This window comes from Mustelus asterias, chromosome 15, assembly GCF_964213995.1.
Source record: "Mustelus asterias chromosome 15, sMusAst1.hap1.1, whole genome shotgun sequence".
Lineage (NCBI taxonomy): Eukaryota > Metazoa > Chordata > Chondrichthyes > Carcharhiniformes > Triakidae > Mustelus > Mustelus asterias.
Genome location: NC_135815.1, coordinates 42,381,574 through 42,405,176, shown reverse-complemented (window position 1 = coordinate 42,405,176; position 23,603 = coordinate 42,381,574). Strand labels below are relative to the sequence as shown.

Below are 23,603 nucleotides of genomic sequence, written 5' to 3'. Positions count from 1 at the left end.
AATAATTTATCCTTTAACTTGTCCCACTTCCTGCAAATAAAAGATGTGGCTATAGATATCAGCATGGGCCCCAGTTATACCTGTTGTTTTGTGGTTTGTGTGGAATACACCTTGTTCCAGGCCCACTCCTAGACCTTTTTTTTCCATTAGGTGAATGACTGTATTTGTACTGCTTCATGTCTTGTCTGGGCCTTAAAAATATTTATCAATTTTGCTTCCAGTTTTCACCCCTCTTTCACCTTCATATGGTCCATCTCCAACATTTCCTTTCCTTGACCTCTCTATCTCCATTTCCCACTGACAGACTGACCACCAAAATCCATTACAAACCCACTGACTCCCACAACTACTTCGACTACAGCTCCTCACATCCTGCTTCTTGTAAGGACTCCATCCCATTCTCCCAGTTTCTCCACTTCATCACATCTGAAGAATGGAACATGGTATTTCTGACACATCTGCTTTTTTTCCTTAACCGAGGTTTCTCCCTACCTGTAGTTGACAGGACATTCAATCGGGTTTGACACACATCCCGCACCTCTGCCCTCGCCCTTTCCCCTCCCTCCCAGAACCATGATAGGGTCCCCCTTGTCCTTACTTTCCAACCCACAAGCCTCTGCATTCATAGGCTATTTCAGTCAATACCAGCATGATGCTATCATGAAATACATCTTTCCCTTTAAGTTTAAAGTTAATTTATTGGTGTCATGAGGAGGCTTACATTTACACTGCAGTAAAGTTCAGGTACACAGAAAGAAGTTAGTATAGCCAATACACCTAACCAATGTCTTTCAGACTGTGGGAGGAAAGCGGAGCATCCGGAGAAAACCCACGCAGACACGTGGAGAACGTGCAAACTCCACACAGTGACGCAAGCCGGGAATTGAACCCGGGTCCCTCGCGCTGAGGCAGCAGTGCTGACCACTGTCACCATGCTGTCTGTCAACATTCCGTAGGAATCTCTTCCCTCCGTGACACCCTGGTCCACTCCTCCAGCACGCCCAACTCCCCAGCCCCTTGCCACGGCACTTTACCTTGCAATTGCAGAAAGTGCAACACTTGTCCCTTTACCTCCTCCCTACTCACCATCCAAACACTACTTTCACATTAGCAGCGTTTCACTTGCACATCTTTCAATTCGGTCTACTGTGTTTGCCGCTCCCAGTGTGGTCATCTCTATATTGGGGAGACTAAATGCAGACTGGCTGACTGATTTGCAGAACACCTTTATTCAGTTCCCAAGCATTGCCCCAAACTTCCTGTTTCTTGCCATTTTAACTCAGCACCTTGGTCTCATGCTCATGTCCATGCTTGGCTTGCTGCAATGCTCCAATGAAGCCCAATGTCCCTCAACAACTTTAGACTGTGACCTACATTTCACATCGAATCACATAGAATCCTATAGTGCAGAAGGAGGCCATTCAGCCCATCGAGTCTCTACTGACCACAATCCCACCCAAGCTCTATCCCCATAACTCCATGCACTTACTCTAGCTAGTCCCCCTGACACTAAGGAGCAATTTAGCATGGTCTATCCACCTAACCCACGCATCTTTGGACTGTGGGAGGAAACCGGAACACCCAGAGGAAACCCACGCAGACACGGGGAGAACATGTAAACTGCGCACACACAGTGACCCAAGCCAGGAATCAAAGCTGCGTCCCTGGCGCTGTGAGGCAGCAGTGCTAACCACTGCCACCATGCTGCCCCGACTTTCAACAACTTTAGACTGTGACCTTTCTTCTCCATCTTAAACGCTTTTTAAAGAAGTATCCTATTCGTGTATTATCTCAATGCAAAAGCCCTCCCTCCCACTCCCACACATCTTGGTGCAATCCCTCACAGCCACAGTTTAAACCTAAGACATTCTCTTTCTCTTTAGTTCTGATGAAGAGCCAAATGGACTCGAAACATGGACTCTTGTTTTCTCTCCCTACTGATGCTGCCAGACCTGCTGAGTTTTTCCAGTATCCCGTGCTCTTATTTCAGAAAAGGTTCACTAGGTTCATGGGTTGACACTAGTGGTGAAATGAATTCAAGGCTGTTACCATGTTTGGTATTCAACTAATCAATGTTATCACTTATGGCTTGGGTTGGCAGTGTTTTTAAATAGTATTTCCTGCATTTGTAACACATTTGTGAAATAAAAGTTGGATGAATGGTTTCATTGTTCTGTAATGGAAGATTAAGAGAATGATAAAGGAGGTTACAAGGACATTTAATACAGAGGGACTTTGTGTAACTTCAGGAGAGGGGAATGAGCAGGTCAATGGAGGTGTATTATTTATTGATCCCTGGCATCTCTGACTGCATGACATAAAGCTGGCCTTCCTTCTGTTTCTGGCATCCACCCAAGTCTAATTCATTGGATGATGGCTGTTGTGGCTATTCTGCATCCTCCATATGCAGATTCCTGTGTTGCCATGTTGTGAAACATTTTGTGGGGCATATAATAGGCATATAGTATAGCATCTTCTTCTTTGGTAATCACTGATGCAAACTATCTATTAGGTATCATTTGACTCACTTGCAACAGGGTATAGTGGTGCATTCTTTATGCCTGAAGATGCTAGGTGAGTTTCAATTTTGCCTATTCCAGTAGGAAGAAATGAAAAGCAACGGTTAAGCATTTCAGAATAGGAGGAAAAAAAAATGTCATCCTCAGGGCTATATTCATGCTGCTCTGATGAACGAACTTAGCTGTTTTTTCCCCAGTCCTCCGGGTTACTTGTCCACGCTTTCAAATAAGACATCACAGAAAGACCTAAAATGGAAAACAAACATTGCCTTTCAACTAAAACCATTTTGAAAAGCATTTTTTCCAGGCATGCTGTCACAAATTTTGCATACCTTTTGAATATAAATGCTGACGCATTGGCTGCTTTGAATATTTGTTTATGCTGTGTTGGAGGGATTGTATTTGATGCATAATCAAGCATGAATGCTGACTATTCTACTTGAGTTGAAATGTAACTAATCATTCTTGCAGTTTTCATTTATCATAGTCGAATGTGTTTCGTGCTTGAAATTACATTTTGTCGTCTCCTTTGGACCACCTTCCTGAGATGTAGCGCTGTAATTGCAAGCAGGTGCTGCAGTTGTATTTATTTTCCATGGTTTTTCTGTCTTCTCATCAGTCTTCGAAACTGTGACCAAATGATTAGTGAGTTAAAAAGCAGCCATTTAGGAATTCTTTTTAAACTCGACCCACTGTTGTGTAATGACTCCTTTTCAGTTCAGTTGCGTGGACTCCAGAAAAATAAACAATAACATCATGTGTTTCATTAATTCATGTAATATTGTGATTGATGATCATTAACTTCTCAAGTGTGCATCATTTTGAAAAAAATAGTCCAGGATTTTCAAGCCAATGGATGTCCTGCCCACCAGTCAGTGAACTGGCAGGAAACTCCTGTCAGTTCCTTGGGGAAAGCCTGATGGAATCAAGTGCCTTCCGGCACTTAATTGGCCACGATCAAGCCTTACCCACAATTGAAGCCCCCCACCCCCCAAGCAGTGAAAATCCCATATACTGAGGCCAATTAGAGGCCAGCAGCTCATCATTGCAGCCAGCACCAATGGGAGTGGTAACTGCTGGTGGCACGCATCCTCCCGAATCCCAGGATTGCAGGGAGCCCTCAGGCCACCATGACTGAACACAGGATGGGAGTCATGGGAGAGAGGGCAGGGAGTTAGCTTTCAATGTCCCCTGCCTGATGCTGGCTCCCTTGATAGGTCACAAAGTGCCTGATCAAGAGGCCCAAGCACCCTATCTAGGAGACATCTGGCAAGCCCGACCAGATTTGCTAAGTGGCCTTCTGAGGACATGGAAGATCTGTACAGATTCCATTTAATCCTTGAGCGCTCAGAGATAATAGGTGTCCATTGGCTCTTTAATGAGCCTAATTGACATCTCCCCGGTGGTCGAAATTATTACGTCAGTACTTTCTACTCTCCAATTTAATTAGGGAGGCTTTCCAGTTGTTGGAAGACTAATTGTGAGGCCACTCCCATGATTAAGTGGGGCCTGACCATTCTAGTTTCCATTGCAACAGCTGCATTCGAGGCAAGACTGTCAGATTCTCTATTCCGTTTAAGAATTATTTATTTAAAATGCAATCTTCGAATTTTCCCCTTTTTTTTGCCAAAGTGTCGCAACAGGCGGGAAAAGCGGGGTGTAGCCCTCTGGTTGGGTTGGTGGGTTTTCCCACTATATTTTTAGCCACTGAGGGGAAAAAAGGTTTACACGGGTTTCTCACTGCCTCCGTGGTAGGCAACCCCTGATTCGTCTGTCCTGCCATCCGCTGAGTGCTTCAATCAGTGTTCCACCACTCCCCAGCTCTTGTTCCATGTCCATCGAAGAGAATGGCAGCAAAGAAGTTTGCCCCAAGATTCACGGAGGGTACCATCACCGGCATGCTGGATGCCATTGAGGAGAGATGCCACATGTACCTGCAGGCGGGAAGGAGGCCCTCCAACAAGGTCACCAATGCCATGTGGGAGCCAGTGGCAGCGCTGGTAAGCGCCAGTTCTCTTCAGAGGCGGATGGGTAGCCAGAGAAGGATGAACTTTTCCATTCAGACAGGGTAAGTCACTCTCCACTCACCAATCACACATGCATAGGAAACTCACTTATTACCACCCCAAGGGACACCACAACCCACACTCCCACACTTCCTTGTCTCCCTTACAGCTTGTCTCCTCATCACCTTCTTGCTCCACTCACCAACCATATATGCCAGGCATCCTAACCATTTGTCCTAGTACACGGCCTGTTTACACTATCCCCAACTGTTCTCTTGCAAGACAAGCTGGCTCACAATAGGTGAGAGAGATCCCAGACTGGTGGAGGGATGTCAGAGTTAAAAATTATTTTGCTCTTTTGAAGAGAGGGCCCTCCGGCTGACTGGGGAGGAAGAGGACTGCTCCTCTGTTGCAAGCAAAGTGGATACCAAAAAACTATTTGTGGACCCATCATTCATAATACCAAACGTGAATCTTGTCTGTTCTGTTGTTATGCCCCTGCCAAGCACTAATCACATCTCCCTTCTCTTGCAAGCACAACAGGGGAGCAGCCCAGTGCCTCCACTAGCCAGGCACAAGAATCCACCTAAACAGTAGCTCTGATGAATTCTTCCACAAAAAGATAGAAGAGGCATCATAGCTTTCACTCGCACCCTCCACTACCACATAGACACAGATCGGTTAGAATTGGTAGTAAAGGTGTCAGGGTCACGCTGGTGAGCAGCTCATTCTGTCTGATCCACAGCAGGCAGAGGCAGGGACATCCCAGGGCGCCAGCCCTTGGAGGACTGCAGGAGGCCAGGATCCTGCAGATCCCCAGTTGAATGATGTGCCTCTGAACTTGGTCATGCCTCCAAAGGCAATATCATGAAGGGATGTCAGCTTCACTCCTTAGACTGAAAGGCTGACTGGAAGAGTCTCACCACTTTCTGTCCAAGGAGGTCATGCCAACACTCCAAAGCAGCCAGGTCAACACTGTGAGGGTGGTGGCCACAGTGGAGACCTTGGTGCAGAGCTTCAGGAACAATGCACTGTCCCCACTGTTGAAGGATCAGGTTGTGGCAGGTGCAACACACAACCGTAATGCAAGAAAACATCTGAGGACTTTATTGCAGGGCTATACCTGACTGGTCCAGGCACAGAAACCGCATCTTCAGCATTCCTATGGCCTGCTCCATCCAAGTACGAGTAGCAGCATGATCCATGTTATGCTGGGTCTCTGCTGGACTCTGTGACTTCCGCACTGGCATGATCAGCCACATCCTCAAGTGGCTACCCCATGTCCCTGAGGAGCCACCCCAGTAACAGCTGTGGTCCCTCAGCTACACCGGGTATTTGAGTGGCTGAGGATGAAACAGTCGTGAACGCTCCCCGGGAACCTAGGACACATGGAGGCTGTGCTTAGTGTGGTCACAGATAAGCTGAACATTAAGAGAGTGGAAGGCTTTGTGGTTGATAAAGGGGACTCCTGGATCCCATGGAGATCAGAGAGCCACGTGGGTTTAGTCAATAACTCCCTCCATTTGTGGGAAGCCTGCAATCTAAGCGAATCCCATGGCTCTTGCGTCCTGGCTAGTCTATTCCTGATTGAAATTAATGTCAGTAAGAACTCTCACAACACCAGGTTAAAGTCCAACAGGTTTATTTGGTAGCAAATACCATAAGCTTTCGGAGCACAGCTCCTTCGTCAGATGGAGTGGATATCTGTTCTCCAACAGTGCACAGACACAGAAATCAAGTTACAGAATACTAATTAGAATGCAAATCTCTACAGCCAGCCAGGTCTTAAAGGTATAGACAATGTGGGTGGAGGGAGCATTCAACACAGGTTAAAGAGATGTGTATTGTCTCCAGACACAACAGCTAGTGAGATTCTGCAAGATTTCTCTCTCACTACCAAATAAACCTGTTGGACTTTAACCTGGTGTTGTGAGACTTCTTACTGTGCTTACCCCAGTCCAACGCCGGCATCTCCACATCATGAAATTAATGTAAGTGTGCACCGTTGCAATGAGTGTTTCCGTGACCTCCCTTAGTTCACTCGATGGTCTGAGAGATGCCGCAAAGCTCACTGGTGGATCCCTGAAAGGAACTTGATGTGTAAACTTTGAGGGTCGCTACATCCTTCAAAGCCACAGGCAGTGGATGCCCTCCAGGTCCATGCAGAACGAACTCCTGGAGCAGGTGTCACAGATGAATTGCCATGACCCTGGACATGCGGAGTCTTCTCCGACACTGGTTCTTACTCAACTTGAGGAAGTGCAGGCTTTGTCAGTAGACCCTGGGCCATCAAAGACACCTTCAAGCTGATGCTCACTAGGTTCCCTCCTGCGGCAGCAGGGCAGGCCTTGCCACTCCTTCCTTCTCGGGGTTCTGTTCCTGCCCCCAGAGAGCCATACGCCTTCTCTCTTGTTGCGGCATTAAAAGGATGACAGCCAGTGCTGCTGGCTCCATTTCTCTCTCTCTCGATGTACCCACTACATGGGGAGAAAAAGTGAAAGTTGAGGGGTTACCTCCATGCCCTGAAGCTTTGCTCCTGCACCCCCGAGAGCACCACCCCGATAGTTACAGACTACTGTACTTGCTAACACAATATGGACCATTCCCATACCGTCTCCCAGAATGGACAAAACCCTACACACCCTCTGCCCACTCAGCCTGATTAAGTGGCCCATAGGACACTGTGAGGCCCTGTGTGTAACTATGTCTAGAGGGAGAGAGCCTTGTAAAGAGACAGCAGCACCAACGCTTGATGGAGCATGGTGCCCTTCTGAGCTTTGTAGCCTTTGCCCCTTTTCTGGGAGGGTGTGTGTTCTCGCCCTCTCATGGAATGGTGAAGAGAAACCTTGACACTCACCAAATGGAGAGCTCAACGCACAAAAGGGTAACTGCTGATTGATAAATCAGTGGCACTCCCAGACATCAATACTGAGTTGGTGGGCATAATTGGTTCATCTGTCGATGTTAATTAGTGGTCATACTTACCTGGCAGGGGTGAAACCATGATCAGCCTTTTGGCCAACATCAAGCCTGAGACCAGGTTCAATGCCTTTTCTTGTCAGCTTGGACCTTGTTTGCCTGTCTTATGGGGACCATGATTTGGATTCAATTTGAATTTGCTTTTGGAGTTAGTAAGGAGATAGATTAGGGACTTGCCCTATTCAGTTTGCGCATTGGCTTTGTAATTCTGAGAAAAGGAATGAAATTTAAAAATAGTCTTACAGGCAATGGTGAGCTCATTAATGTTAATTAGAATGTTACAGTCAGGGTCTGTTCCAAAGAGAATGTGAGAGTGTGCGGTGTAGAGTGTTATGCCACTGTAACAGTGGTTATCTGATGACTGGTTCTTATAGCCAATGAGCCCGCACTACTGAGTTCCATTTGTTGAAATATTTGATTGGTAAAGTAGTAGGATGCTTGCATTGTGGGATCAAACACAACGACCTGAACTGGAAGGAGATTGGTTCAATGCCCCTCTAAGCGTTGAGTTACCAATCTGAGCTGCCAAAGGGTACAATCAATGAAGTTCCCATGGGAATTGGAAGCAGATTTTATGGCATAATCCATTTGCTGATATCACTACAAAATTATTGGTGAGAATATTAATTAATTTGGATTTTGATTCTGAAAGTGCTGTCAGTAGCGTGTCTTTCCTAGAAAGTTCTTAGGTGGATTGGAAGTCAGACTGAGGGTTGAAGAAGCAGCTGTGCAGCTGGGTAATAAAGATGGGACAGACTTTACAGAGGAAGGAATGGTAGAAATAAGTGAGAGAATAGAGATCAGGATAGACCTTTTAAGAAAGAAGAGTTTTAAAGCTACGTGGAGGTGACGGGTTAAGGTAGATGGGAGGGAAAATGTACCTCGGCATAGAATCCGTGGAATCCCTTTAGTGCAGGAGGAATCCCTTTGGTCAGTCTGCACCAACTCTCCGAAAGAGCATCTTACCTGGGTCCCTGGTGCTGTGAGACAGCTGTGCTAATCACTGTGCCATCCACAGGAAGCAGTTAGTGATGCCTCCGAGTACTTCTCCCTCCAAGGCAAGTAGTTTGCACAGTATGCAACAGAGTTGAGAAGGAATCAAAGGAATAGCCCACCAATGGTTAACTGGAAAGAAATTGGTCTGATCGGAGTTTGGACAGGACAGTAGAGGGAAAGAAAGAGAGAAAATAGGGAGCTTAGGATTGGGAGATGTCAAGTGGATGATCTCAGTTTTAGAGACAGAAAAAATTAGTTTTTTTCAGATGTCAGATGTGAAAATAGAAAATGCAGTCAGTGAAGATGTGTATGTTTGTATGCAGAAGGAATTTATAGACCAGCTTTTTTGCAATAATGATCTGATCGTAGTTGGCTGTAAAGAAGACGATATTGTTTGAATCAAGGATGCTTGATTCCTCCTCTTGTGATCTTTAGTCTAGATATTTAGCCACTGCAGATTTCCATTTAAATGCTGATGGTTTTCAGTGCACTGTTCAGGAAATGGTGCATGTGGTATTTACTGCAAGTGTTGGGGAGAAGGAAGGGAAATTAGTATTTATTTTATGCAGTTATCAAGTGGCGTTTATTGTGTGCATGGACTATTAGAAGCAACCAATAATGTTCCCTGTGTCATGGGAAATTGGCACCGAATCTGCATTGTAGTTGGTGGCATCAGTGAAGTGTTTTGGCTTGTCATCAATTTATTCTCTGCATTTTAGGGGTGAAGAATAAACACTGCTCTGGGATCTGTTTGAATCTTTTATTGTTAAGTATTTACAGTTTCATCTGGATCTCAATGCTTAAGGAAAACATAATGGAAGTAATTGTTTGGTAATTCAGATTATGAATTGTATTATTTTTAGAGTATGTATTGAGAGAGCACATTCAGGTCAGGGTATCCTGATTTTAACTGTGACATTCTAACCTACAAATCATTTCCAAGTCCTGTGGACTCTGTCCTGTCCATGCTGTTTACATACGTATTATCATGTTTATAATTCCTCATTTTAGTTTGTGTGGCAAACACTTAACCATGTTTGCATCCCTAAATGCCTGCCAGTTTGGGTCTGACTAAATGTCTCAAAATTGTTATGACCTCGACATATGTCCCACACAGTAATCAATAATGTCTACACTTCCCGCTGCCTCGGCAAAGCAGCCAGCATAATTAAGGACCCCATGCAACCCGGACATTCTCTCTTCCACCTTCTTCCGTTGGGAAAAAGATACAAAAATCTGAAGTCACGTACCAACCGACACCAGAACAGCTGCTTCCCTGCTGCTGTCAGACTTTTGAATGGACTTGCCTTGCATTAAGTTGATCTTTCTCTACACCCTAGCTATGACTGTAACACTACATTCTGCACTCTCTCGTTTCCTTCTCTATGAACAGTATGTTTTGTCGGTATACCGTGCAAGAAACAATACTTTTCACTGTATGTTAATACATGTGACAATAAATCAAATCAAATGGATCAGCTCGTAAGTGTTTGAAGCCAGGACTATTCCTTGAGCAAGTAGCTTGTGCTTAATAAGATGTCCAAAATACTCTTTAGCCTCTTGCTCCTGCAATCATATCCCTTTTTTAAATTGTATCTGCAAATTGAAAACAAATTATTCCACAGCCTCGAGTAAAAATAGGCTGACAGCTTCTATACCTTTAATTTTCCCACCAGGAATTTATAGTTCAGTCAGACTTTCAATGCTTTAACATTCACTAAAATGTTTAACATTTGAGAGATCATGGATAAATTGCTGCCAGTTAAGAGGATGTGCTGAAGAAATTCACTTCCTTATATTAAGGTTTATGATGCAAGAAGAGGAAGACCTATTAATGGAAGTACACAGATTAGTTCCTGAATTTGCTGCAAAAATCTTGCTAGTTATCAAATGATAAAGTTTGCTGTGAAGTTCAGAAGCTTAAAAGTTAAATATATTTTGCCTACTCTGCAGGTTTTAATATCTGCCATTAAAACTTGTATAGGTTTAAGGAAAAATCTAGCTTTGTAATTGCAGTGTGGAGTTTGTGGTGAAAGAAAAACTGGTTATGAATAAAGTATTCACTGAGTGGACTTTGTGCAGCCATATCACAAGTCAAGATTGAACTAGCTTTGTATTTGCAGAATGCAATTTTGTGGATAAAGAAAAGATTGATTCTAAGTAAAGCAATTATTGAATGGACTTTAGGCAGCCACATCACAGTCAAGATTGATGAAGTCAGAATGAGCCTAATCATTGCACCTGCTCAAAGGTTGGGTTTTCCTGTTTACACCAAAGAGCTGTGCATATTCATTTCCTAGAGTAACCAAAAAAAATAAAGCTGAAACAAAGGATCATTATCACCTGTAAACCATTTTTTAATGTGGGTGATTAATAATTTAATCATTCTCACTAACTTGTGTGTCTGCCTCAATACATTCTCATTTTGTTGATTTTGAAGAATGCAGCCTGTGGAGAGCAGAGGCTTCGAACGTATTAAATTAGCAGAAAAGTCCAGAGAACTCCTATTGAGAGAAAATAATAGAATATTTTCTTTTATAACATCAATTTTATTATAGTTATGAAGATTCTTGTTGGATCTTATCTCAAAAGTTTCAATGAATGACATCGAACACAGACATAAGTTCAAACCAGCCTGAGGGCAAATCTAGAGTTACCTAACTCAAGAACACACTAGCTTTCAAATCTCCATCCTCATCCAGTTATGGGTGGCACAGTGCTGCCTCACAGCACCATGGACTCAGGTTCGATTCCCAGCTTGGGTTACTGTCTGTGTGAAGTCTGCATGTTCTCCGTGCCTGCATGGGTTTCCTCCGGGTGCTCCAGTTTCCTCCCACAGTCTGAAAGATGTGCTGGTTGGTTGCATTGGCCATGCTAAATTCTCCCTTGGTGTACCCGAACAGGCGTCGGAGTGTGGTGACTAAAGGATTTTTACAGTAACTTCATTGCAGTGTTAATGTAAGCCTACTAGTGACACTAATAAATAAATTTTAAATTTAGTGCAGTTTTCACGGGTCGCGTTTTCTTTGGCCATTCTCAAGCATTGAAATAGCCCTTGCCAAATCACACGGTGGCACAGTGGTTAGCACTGCTGCTTCACAGCTCCAGGGACCTGGGTTCGTTCCTAGCTTGGGTCACTGTCTGTGTGGAGTTTGCACATTCTCCTCGTGTCTGCATGGGTTTCCTCCGGGTGCTCTGGTTTCCTCCCACAGTCCAAAGATGTGCGGGTTAGGTTGATTGGCCATGCTAAAATTGCCCTTGGTGTCCTGAGATGTGTAGGTTAGAGGGATGAGTGGGTAAATATGTAGGGATATGGGGGTAGGGCCTGGGTGGGATTGTGGTCAGTGCAGACTCGATGGGCCGAATGGCCTCTTTCTGTACTGTAGGGTTTCTATGATTCTATGATAAATGACACCTCTGTGACTGTAACTTTCGTGTATAATCCCTCCTCTTCATTCTCAAACTCTCTGTGGAACACTTGACCTTGATCTGATCTTCCGACCTCCTTATCCTGTCCATCACAATGATCTTCTACCTCCATCTCGGGTAATCCTTTGTCACCTCCAGAGTTAACTATTCAAATACTCTTGGCTGACTTCCCATTCATCTTCAAAGAACTTCAGCTCATTAAAATGCTCTGCTGTCCATATACTTTCTCATGTAAGGTCTGGCTCACCAGTCACCTATGTTCACTGATCTACGTTGACTCTATTTTACAATTCTAATCATAGCCTTACCCCTCTCTATGAATGCAACCTCCTCCAGCTCCATAAATGCGCCCTGAACATCTCATTCCTCTGATGCTCGTCTCATATACAGGCATTCTTTTTGCCCTACCATTAACAATTATGCCTTTAACTTTTTATTTAATTTGATTTATTATTGTCACATGTATTAGTATACAGTGAAAAGTATTGTTTCTTGCGCATTATACAGACAAAGCGTACATAGAGAAGGAGAGGGCGCAGAATGTAGTGTTACAGTCATAGCTAGAAACCATAGAAACCCTACAGTGCAGAAGGAGGCCATTCGGCCCATCGAGTCTGCACCGACCACAATCCCACCCAGGCCCTACCCCCACATATTTACCCGCTAATCCCTCTAACCTACGCAGCCCAGGACACTAAGGGGCAATTTTAACATGGCCAATCAACCTAACCCGCACATCTTTGGCTAGGGTGTAGAGAAAGATCAACTTAATATTAGGTACATACATTCAAAAGTCTGATGGCAGCAGGGAAGAAGCTGTTCTTGAGTCAGTTGGTACATGACCTCAGACTTTTGAACCTTTTCCCGACAGAAGAAGATGGAAGAGAGTATGTCCGGGGTGTGTGGGGTCCCTGAATATGCTGGCTGCTTTTCCGAGACAGCAGGAAGTGTTGGCAGTCAATGGGTGGGAGGCTGTTTTGCGTGATGGACTGGGCTTCGTTCACGATACTTTTTAGTTTCTTGCAGTCTTGGACAGAGCAGAAGCCATACCAAACTGTGATTTTGATTTGATTTATTATCGTCACATGTATTGTTTTTTGCGCGCTATACAGACAAAACATACCATTCGTAAGAAGGAAACGAGAGAGTGCAGAATGTAGTGTTACAGTCATAGCTAGGGTGTAGAGAAAAATCAACTTAATGCAAGGTAAGTCCATTCAAAAGTCTGACAGCAGCAGGGAAGAAGCCACTCTTGAGTCGGTTGGTACATGACCTCAGACTTTTGTATCTTTTTCCCAACAGAAGAAGGTGGAAGAGAGAATGCCCCCGGGATGCGTGGTGTCCTCAATTATGCTGGCTGCTTTACCAAGGCAGCAGGAAGTGTAGACAGAGTCAATAGATGGAAGGCTGGTTTGCATGATGGATTGAGCTACATTCACGACCTTTTGTAGTTCCTTGCAGTCTTGGGCAGAGCAGGAGCCATACCAGGCCGAAAGGGTGTTTTCTGTGGTGCATCTGTAAAAGTTGGTGAAAGTCATAGCCAAAGTGCCAAATTTCCTTAGCCTCCTGAGAAAGTAGAGGTGTTGATGGGCTTTCTTGACTATAGCATTGGCGTGGAGGGACTAGGACAGGTTGCTGGTGATCTGAAAACCTTAGAAACTTGAAGCTATCGACCATTTCCACTTCATCCCCGTTGATGTAGACGGGATGTCCTCCACTGATCTTCCTGAAATCGATGACTATCTCCTTCATTTTGTTGACATTTTGGGAAAGATTATTGTCGTTGCACCAGATTCTCTCTCTTTCTTGTACTCCATCTCATCATTGTTTGAGATCCGACCCACAACAGTGGTGTCATCAGCAAACTTGAAAATCGAGTTTGAGGGGAATTTGGCCACACAGTCATGGGTGTAGGAGGAGTATAGTAAGGGGCTGAGGACACAGTGTTGTAGGGCACCGGTGTTGAGGATAATTGTGGAGGAGGTGTTATCGCCTGCCCTTACTGATTGTGTGCAGTCTGTTGGTTAGGAAGTCTAGGATCCAGTCGCAGAGGGAGTTGAGCCCTACGCCACAGAGTTTGGAGATGACTTTTGTAGGAATAATGATATTGAAGACTGAGCTGTCCCTCCAATTTATTTTCTACCTTTAAAGCCTAGCTCCCCCTTCGGTTCTTTGTTTGATTTAAGCTTCTATGAAAGGCCTAGGGGTACTTTCTCTAAAAGAAAGCACTATATAAATACAAATTGTTGTAATATAACCAGGCTGAGACATGTGGGCTTTCCCAGGATTAACGTAATCGAAACAGCCTAGTCAGTGTGACCCATCTCTCGACACAACATGTAGATGATATAAATGTTGTACTTAAAAATATCGAAGAAATTTGTGATCAGTGTTAATTTCTGCAGAAAACTGAGAATACTTCCTTAAGTATTTTCTTCCTTCTAAGTGCCATCTCAGTCAGAAGGTTGTGGGTTCAAGCTCTATTCCAGGACTAGAGCATTTAATCTAGACTGTCACTCAAGGCTGGACTTTGTCACCTCCACAACTAGGTGGCCCTCCCAGGCGGTTACATAAAATACGGCTGATGACGTTGGATTGGTAATAGGGCGGCACAGTGGTTAGCACGGCTGCCTCAGCGCCAGGAACCCGGGTTCAAACCTGGCCTTGGATGATTGTGCAAACTCCACACATTCTCCCTGTGTTTGCATGGGTTTCCTCTGGGTACTCCGGTTTCCTCCCACACTCCAACAAATTGCAAGTTAGGTTGATTGGCCATGCTAAATTACCCCTTAGTCAGGGGATACTTGGGGTTACAGGGATAGGACCTGGTGAGATTGTTGTTGGTGCAGACTCGATAGGTCGAATGGCCTCCTTCTGCACTGTAGGTATTCTGATTCTATGAACGCCATCCTACCAGCCTCCAATAATATAGAAGACAAACAAGTACTGAAATCTGAAGCCTGCCCGCCATGTTGGAAAAAAATTAACAGGCTGAGCTTGTTAAATAGGTAATTCAGACACTATGACTGTAAAAACATTTAGTTTGTTTTATTATTAGTGTCACAAGTAGGCTTACATTAACATTGCAATGAAGTTACTGTGAAAATCCCCAAGTCGCCACACTCCAGCGCCTGTTCAGGTACACTGAGGGAGAATTTAGCATGGCCAATGCACCTAACCAGTACATCTTTCGGACTGTGGGAGGAAGCTGAAGCACCCGGAGGAAACTTGCACAGACACGGGAGAACATGCAGACTCCGCACAATGACCCAAGGCCAGAATTGAACCCGGGTTCCTGGCGCTGTGAAGCAGCAGTGCTAACCACTCTGCTGCCCTATATGTTGGTGTCCTTGAATCATTCCTATTCCAAGAGCATCTGTCTTTTCATTTCGGCCAGCCCCCTCAAAGTAATTAGTGTTCTGTTCATTATGACTTCACTTCTAGAGGGGCTAGAAGAAATGGCGGGCCATCTGGATAAGAATGGTTCGATCAAGCAGACGCAGCATGGATTCATGAGAGGAAAGTCGTGTTTGACGAACTTACTGGATTTTTATGAAGATGTAACTAGTGCGGTTGACGGAGGGGAACCGGTAGATGTGGTGTTTTTGGATTTCCAAAAGGCATTCGATAAGGTGCCTCACAAAAGGTTGCTGCAGAAGATTGGGGCACACTGAGTTGGGGGTAGGGTGTTAGCGTGGATTGGGGATTGGCTATCCAACAGGAAGCAGAGAATTGGAATAAATGGGTGCTTTTCTTGTTGGCAGATGGTGACTAGTGGCGTGCCGCAGGATTCGGTACTGGGGCCTCAACTGTTTACTATTTACATAGATGATCTGGAGGAGGGGACTGAGTGTAGGGTAACAAATTTTCTGACGGCACGAAGATAAGTGGGAAAGTGAATTGTGTAGAGGAAGCGGAAGGTCTGCAGAGAGATTTGAATAGGCTGAGTGAGTGGGCGAGGATCTGGCAGATGGAGTATAACGTTGGCAAATGTGAGGTTATTCACTTTGGAAGAAATAATAGCAAATTGGATTATTATTTAAATGGAAAAAAATTACAACATGCTACTGTGCAAAGGGACCTGGGGGTCCTTGTGCATGAGTCGCAAAAACTCAGTCTGCAAGTACAACAGGTGATCAAGAAGGCAAATGGGATGTTGGCATTTATTGCGAGGGGGATAGAATATAAAAGCAGAGAAGTCTTGCTGCATCTGTACAAGGCATTGGTGAGGCCGCAGCTGGAATACTGTGTGCAGTTTTGGTCCCCTTGCGAAAGGATATATTGGCCTTGGAGGGAGTGCAGAGAAGGTTCACCAGGTTGATACCGGAGATGAGGGGTGTAGATTATGAGGAGAGATTGAGCAAATTAGGTTTGTACTCGTTGGAGTTTAGAAGGCTGAGGGGTGAACTTATAGAGGCATATATGATAATGAAGGGGCTGGATAGGAAAGAAGTGGAGAGATTCTTTCCACTTAGAAAGGAAACCAGAACTAGAGGGCACAGCCTCAAAATAAAGGGGGGTCAGTTTAGGACAGAGGTGAGGAGGAACTTCTTCTCTCAGAGGGTGGTGAATCTCTGGAATTCTCTGCCCACTGAAGTGGTGGAGGCTACTTCGTTGAATATGTTTAAGTCACGGATAGATGGATTTCTGATCGGTAGGGGAATTAAGGGTTATGGGGAGCAGGCGGGTAAGTGGAACTGATCCACTTCAGATCAGCCATGATCTTATTGAATGGTGGGGCAGGCTCGAGGGGCTAGATGGCCTACTCCTGCTCCTATTTCTTATGTTCTTATGTTCTCCCTCCAGTTCTTTTGTGGGTTTTCAAACGATGCTTTTTTTTTGTCCTGTGTTTATGGAATAGCACAGTAAGAAGTCTCACAACACCAGGTTAAAGTCCAACAGGTTTATTTGGTAGCAAATTTGCTACCAAATAAACCTGTTGGACTTTAACCTGGTGTTGTGAGACTTCTTACTGTGCTTACCCCAGTCCAACGCCGGCATCTCCACTTTATGGAATAGCTCATAGCTATCAGCTGAAACTGCAGCATCATTTATTTTAGAAATGTTATGGTCTTCAAGGTAGAACCTGATTCATAAAGGTTCTTAGTGGTATATATTTGCTTGGAATTATGTGAGGAACAATGTACAACCCGGTGAGGAACCAGTCCAGTTATTGTGTAAACAATTAATAAAAACTATTTATTAAAGTAAAAGAAAAGCACATGACCAGAAAGACTAATATGCACTGACATTTAAGTAGATTAATAACTAAACACATCATTTATCTCTTGTTCCCAGAATATGCCTGCGTTCCCTAAGCAACATTCAATTTAGGAACTCTAATTCAAATCCAGCTAATCATTGCCACAAAATACAGCTCAGATGACCAAGTCTGGGAAAAAGTATTTTCCTGGTTCAGCGAAGGCTCAAAATTGCATCTTTTAAGAGGTGAATATCTGCCATGGCTCTAAATATTAGATTGAACAATCCTCTGTCTGACTGTTGGATGGAAAACTGTCCTCCTTCTCCACTGAGGATGCCAGCAGTTATATATACTGTTCAGTTTCTTTGATATTTCACCCTGTGGATTCAACTATCTACATCTCTCCAATTCCTTGGCTTTGGAAGTTACAATTTGTATAGCCCTACTGATCTCTGGTAAACAGTTTTTCTGATGTGGCCTGCTAATTTTGTTACTTGTTTGTTTATTTTCATCCCAGGTTCAACGGTTAATCTTGTTATATTTTTAGGAATTTGGGAAGTTAAAATCTTCCAATAATATCCCTCAAGTTTTCAAAATCCTGATTCAATTTCATCAACCTACACCATCAGTCCATGGCTATCTTTTTCTCTCGCAATGTGAAATGCAGTCGCCTTGTATCTAGGTAGAACTGCTAATGAACTATCTTTGATCCCAACTCCCTTTTAATCTTGGAAGTAAATGGACACTTTACAACCGTCTCCAACTCAATACCAATAACTACCTTTATGAGACTTGGGGAGACTCCGTGTTGACTGATGGTGCGCTCAGAAACTGCTGCTGTTGTCTCAGTGTGTGAATATCATGCATCATCTTCTGAGTAAAACAGTGAGACTTCCTTTTAACTCTATCGGATCATACAGGCTTACTGTCAGGCAGTCTGCAGAACTGATCAAATTATTTTGCTTTTATCAAATGATCCCCTTCATTTCCCCTAAATTTGAGTACCATCCCAAAACATCATCATATAAAATTCGCATTTGTAACACCACCAAGATGTTGATGGTGAAGGGATGTGCTCTGAGTATTACAGGTCAGTGGGAAGTGGCTGGACTTTTTCTTAGTTGTAATGATCTTGGCCTGACATTTATGTGGTTAAAAATACACTGGGAAACCATCAGTTGTTTACCGTGCAAGGGAATAAATAAATAAGTTTTAAAGGAAATTTTAGGTTTTAAAGAAAATAGTCAGCAGTGAAATGCCTATCCTGAAGCACTAAGTTTGCCTCTCTGATTAGCTAAATAGTGCTTTCCTTATTTCTTTCTTACAGGATTTATCCCATTAAGGATGTTCCTATAGAGAGCGAGGCACTCACTAGATGGCTGTATCAACGGTTTGTCGAAAAAGATGAACTCTTGGCACATTTTTATGAAACAGGTGAGTTCTGCTGAGCTACTCAGGGTGTGAAAAGACCTGAAATTTTGTTTTATTTCTCTGAGCCATGGACTTTATTGTATGACCGTTATATTGTACTGTCCTATCAATACAAACCAAAGCTCTGTTTGCTTTGCCATTGGTCTAGGGTCATGGCTAATAGACTTGAATTCATCAGCACTGACTCCCAGGTCCTGCAAACCTTTGCAGACACCACTGCATCGGAGTTCACCAGAACCAAAGACTGCAGTATTCATCCACATTAGGGGATATCTACTACTGACAGAGCTATTCCCCTATGTGTTTTGATAGATCTGGAAACTTCCTGGTTGGAAGGGTTTAACTACTCGCTGAATACTGTTACCTAAGTTGCTGCTGTTTGCCTCGAGACGGCTGGGTGACAGTGGTTTGCACTGCTGCTTCATAGTGCCAGGGGACCTGGGTTCGATTCCCAGATTGGGTCACTGTTTGTGTGGAGTCTGCACACTCCAGTTTCCTCCCACAGTCCAAAAGAAGTGTTGGTTAGGTGCATTGGCCATGCTAAATTCTCTCTCAGCGTACCCGAACAGGCACTGGAGTGTGGCGACTAGGGGCTTTTCACAGTAACTTAATTGCAGTGTTAATGTAAGCCTACTTGTGACAATAAATTTAAAACCTTAAGCCATGCACATCAGCACTACTTTAAATTCTAAAGTTTAAAATAATTTTAAATACACCTTTAGTCTCTCTAGAACAAAAAGCCTTCTCAACAGTCAAATTCCCATTGTGTTCTCATATTGATGATTTTTGTGCATGGTTCCTGAGAATTTTGGCATTTATGTTAAACAAATCAGATTCTACCTCTTAATGGTGTAGATGACATCGAACAACATGGTGACTGTGGACTAAATTCCAGTAAAAGTTTCATGACCATTTATTTGGGTTCTTGAAAATATTTATATATATAATTTATATTATCATTTATAATCTCATATTTAAAAATATAATCCTTTCAAAGGCATGGAAAAGAGGAAAAACTTAATCTCTTGGGATGATAATTCATCCTGTGGTTGGAATTTATCAAGTAATGTCTAATTATTGAAACCTAGACCAATTTATTGACATGGTGAAAGTCTTCCAAAGTACTTTTCTTTCAATAAAATCACTAAAGGATTGCAAACTATAATTGAATAATCAAGTTTCAGATACAAATCAAAATGAGTTATGAGTTCCAAACCCAAGAATGGGCTGCATTGGGTTGGGTCAATTCATTTTTGATCAAATCCAGAAGGATAAACATCTTGAATCACAAACACTCGGTGTAAGAAGCCAGGTGTATATATTTCAGTTGCATCAGGCTTGGTAAGTAAATTGCAAGATTTAGAATTAATTCTGCTTGATTTATTGTAACCAAGTTGACTTTTCTCAAGTACAATCTTACAATTTAACAGATCAAAAAGGTAGATGTTTTACTAGAACCTTTTGGTGAACTGGTTGGGTGGCACAGTGGTTAGCGCTGCTGTCTCACAGCGCCAGGGAACCGGATTCAATTCCGGCCTTGGGTGACTGTCTGTGTGGAGTTTGCACATTCTCCCCATGTCTGCCTGGGTTTCCTCCGGGTGCTCCGTTTTCCTCCCACAGTCCAGAGATGTGCAGGTTAGGTTGATTGGTCATGCTAAATTGACCCTTAGTGTCCAAAGATGTATAGGTTAGGAGATTAGTAGGGTAAATACCTGAGGGTTACAGGGATGGGGTCTGGGTGGGATTGTTGTCATTGCAGGCCCTATGGGCCAAACGGCCGCCTTCTCCACTGTAGGGATTCTATGATGCAAGATAACAAATTATGATCAGGTAATGGATAGACTGTTGCTATTGGTCAGAGAAATATTAAGGAGAGAGCACAAATTCAAAATAATTAAAGACCGATTTTAGAATTATTTCTCTTACACATATAGTTAATACTTACAATCCACAAATATATATCATAAACTGTAGTTGAAATGGAGCATTTTCTTTTAAAGAGAATTAAACAGTTACTTCAAAAAAATAATATTAAAGTGTATTGGGAATGGATTAGACGAGATGTTTCATGGAAAAAAGCTGTAACTTTGACCTAGAAGAAAGACTATACTTGCACACACCTGCATGAACTACAGGATATTCAGAATATTTTGCTGAGCATGTGAATCCACCACAGTGCAAATATTAACTTTATTAATCCCGTATTTTGGCAAATCCCTTCGAGGCTGACCTTTTCATAAGTCTCTAATCTTGGACAGTTAACACTTCCGTTAGGCAATTCTCCCACCCCCGTGACCCTCGATGAATGTTAATCAGAGACTTCAGGCAGTTGCACGATATATATTACCTGGGTAGTTACTCAGTGATTGTTAGATTAAAACTTTACAACTGATGCCCTCCATCTCTCTGATCCACCTAGCACTATCACCCCTATGAGCATTACTGTGGATCTTAAGTCACATGTAGGCCACACTGAGTAAGAATGTTAGATTTCCTTCCTTAAAGGACATTAGTGAACCAGATGGGTTTTCATGACATTTGATAGTTTCATGGACACCAGTACTGAGACTAGCTTTCAATTCGAGATTTAATGAATTGAATTTGCATTCCACCAGATGCTGTGATGAGATTTGAACCCATGTCCTGAGAGCTTTTGTTTGAGCCTTTGGATTACGAGCCTAGTGACAGTACCACTGTGCCATCGTCTTCCTAACACAAAGGGAGATAGTTGTGGTTGTTGGGAGATCAATCCTCTCAGTTCAAGGACATCACTGCAGGAGTTCCTCAGCGTAGTGTCTCAAGTCCATCCATCTTCAGCTGCTTCATCAATAAATGTCCTTCCATTGGAAGTCAGATACAGGATGTTCGTTGATGATTACACAATGTTCACTCCCACCCTATCCCTGTAACCCCACACATTTATCCCTCTAATCCCCCTGACCTACACATCTTGGAACACTAAGGGCAATTTAGCATGGCCAATTCACCTAACCTGCATCGATTCTCCGAAAGAGCATCTTACCCACCTATCCCCATAATCCCCCACCCACATTTACCATGGCTAACCACCTTACCTACACACGTTTGAACTGTGGAAGGAAACCGGGCCCTTGGAGGACACCAATGCAAACACTGAGAGAATGTGGAAACTGCCCATAGACAAACCCAAGGCTGGAATCGAACCCAGGTCTCTGATGCTGAGAGGCAATTGTACCACTGTGCTACCACATCTTTAACAAAGTATCTAACCTTTCCCCATGACATTCAATGGCACTACCATCGCTGAATCCCTAACATTCATTACGCTGGGGGAGAGCATTAACCAAAAATTGACCTGGACTAACCATATAAATACTGTGGCTGCAGGAGCAGGTCAGAGCCTAGGATCATGTGCCAAGTAACTCACCACGTATTCCCCAAAATCTGTCTACCATGTACAAGGCACAAGTCAGGAGTGTGATTGAATATTCTCCACTTGCCTGGATGAATGCAGCTGCAACAACACAGGAAGCTTGACAATAACCAGGACAAAGCAGCCTGTTTGCTTGACACCCCATCCAGAAACATACACTTCTTCCGCCACCAATACACAGTAGCAGCAGCATGTGCCATCTATAAGATGCATTGCAGGAACTCAAAGCTCCTGAGACAGGACCTTCCAAATGTACAACCTCTACCATCTAGAAGGACAAGGGCAATAGACATATGGGAACACCACCACCTGGAAGTTTCCCTCCAAACCACTCATCATCCTGACTTGGAAATATATTGGTGTTCCTTCATTGTCGCTGGATCAAATATATCATAGGTTAAGTGAGTGGGCAAAAATTTGGTAGGTGGAGTATAATGTGGGAAAATTATCCACTCTGGGGGCAATAAAAAATGTAATGCATTATTTAAATAGAGAAAGACTACAGAACTCTTCTGGCACAGAGGGATCTGGGTGTCCCAGGATCACAAGTTAGTATGCAGGTAAAGCATGTGATTAGGATGGCAGATGGAATGTTGGCATTTATTGCAAGGGGAATTAACTATAAAAGTAGGGAAGTGTGGCCTTCGAACACATCTGGAGTGCTATGTACTGATTTGTTCCCTTAAGAAAGTCAGCATGGATTTACAAAAGGGATATCATGCTTGACGAATCTATTGGAATTTTTTTGAGGATGTAACTCGTAGAGTTGGCCGAGGAGAACCAGTGGGTGTGGTTTATTTAGACTTCCAGAAGAATTTCGACAAGGTCTCACATAACAGTCTAATATGTAAAGCTAAAGTTAAAGTTTAATTTATTAGTCACAAGTAAGGCTTACATTAACACTACAATGAAGTTACTGTGAAATTCCCCTAGTTGCCACAGTCAGATGCCTGTTTGGGTCAATGCACCTAATCAGCACGTCATTCAGAATGTGGGAGGAAACTAGAGCGCCAGAGGAAACTCACGCAGACACAGGGAGAACGTGCGAACTCCACACAGACAGTGGCCCAAACCGGGAATCGAACCCGGGTCCCTGGTGCTGTGAAGCAGCAGTGCTAACCACTGTGCTACCGTGCTGCCCCACAAAGTACATGTGATTGCAGGTAATGTCTTGAGATGGATAGAAAGCTGGTTAGCAGATAGGAAGCAAAGAGTTGGCATAAGTGGGTCTTTTTCTGATTGGCAGTCAGTAACTAGCGGGGTTCCGCAAGGATCTGTGCTCGGACCCCAACCGTTCACATTATATATTAATGATTTGGACGAGGGAACTGAATGTATTATCTCCAAATTTGCAGATAATACAAAGTTGGGTGGGAGGGTGAGCTGTGAGGAGGATGCAGAGATGCTTCAGTGTGATTTGGACAGGCTGAGTATGTGGGCATCTCATAGAAATCATAGAAACCCTACAGTGCAGAAGGAGGCCATTCGGCCCATCGAGTCTGCACCGACCACAATCCCACCCAGGCCCTACCCCCATATATTTACCCACTAATCCCTCTAACCTACGCATCTCAGGACTCTAAGGGGCAATTTTTAACCTGGCCAATCAACCTAACCCGCACATCTTT

General features: G+C 43.6%; 1 protein-coding gene across 2 annotated transcripts in view; it reads left to right on the top strand.

Annotated features, from left to right (window-relative positions):
* The window catches only part of lpgat1 (lysophosphatidylglycerol acyltransferase 1), a 132,768-nt gene that overhangs the window by 97,302 nt on the left and 11,863 nt on the right, over positions 1-23,603 (top strand). For both annotated transcript variants that reach the window (XM_078229831.1, XM_078229832.1), the window contains exon 7: positions 18,460-18,566. In XM_078229831.1, the coding sequence (XP_078085957.1) occupies positions 18,460-18,566 (107 nt within the window). The remainder of the gene's footprint in view (positions 1-18,459; positions 18,567-23,603) is intronic.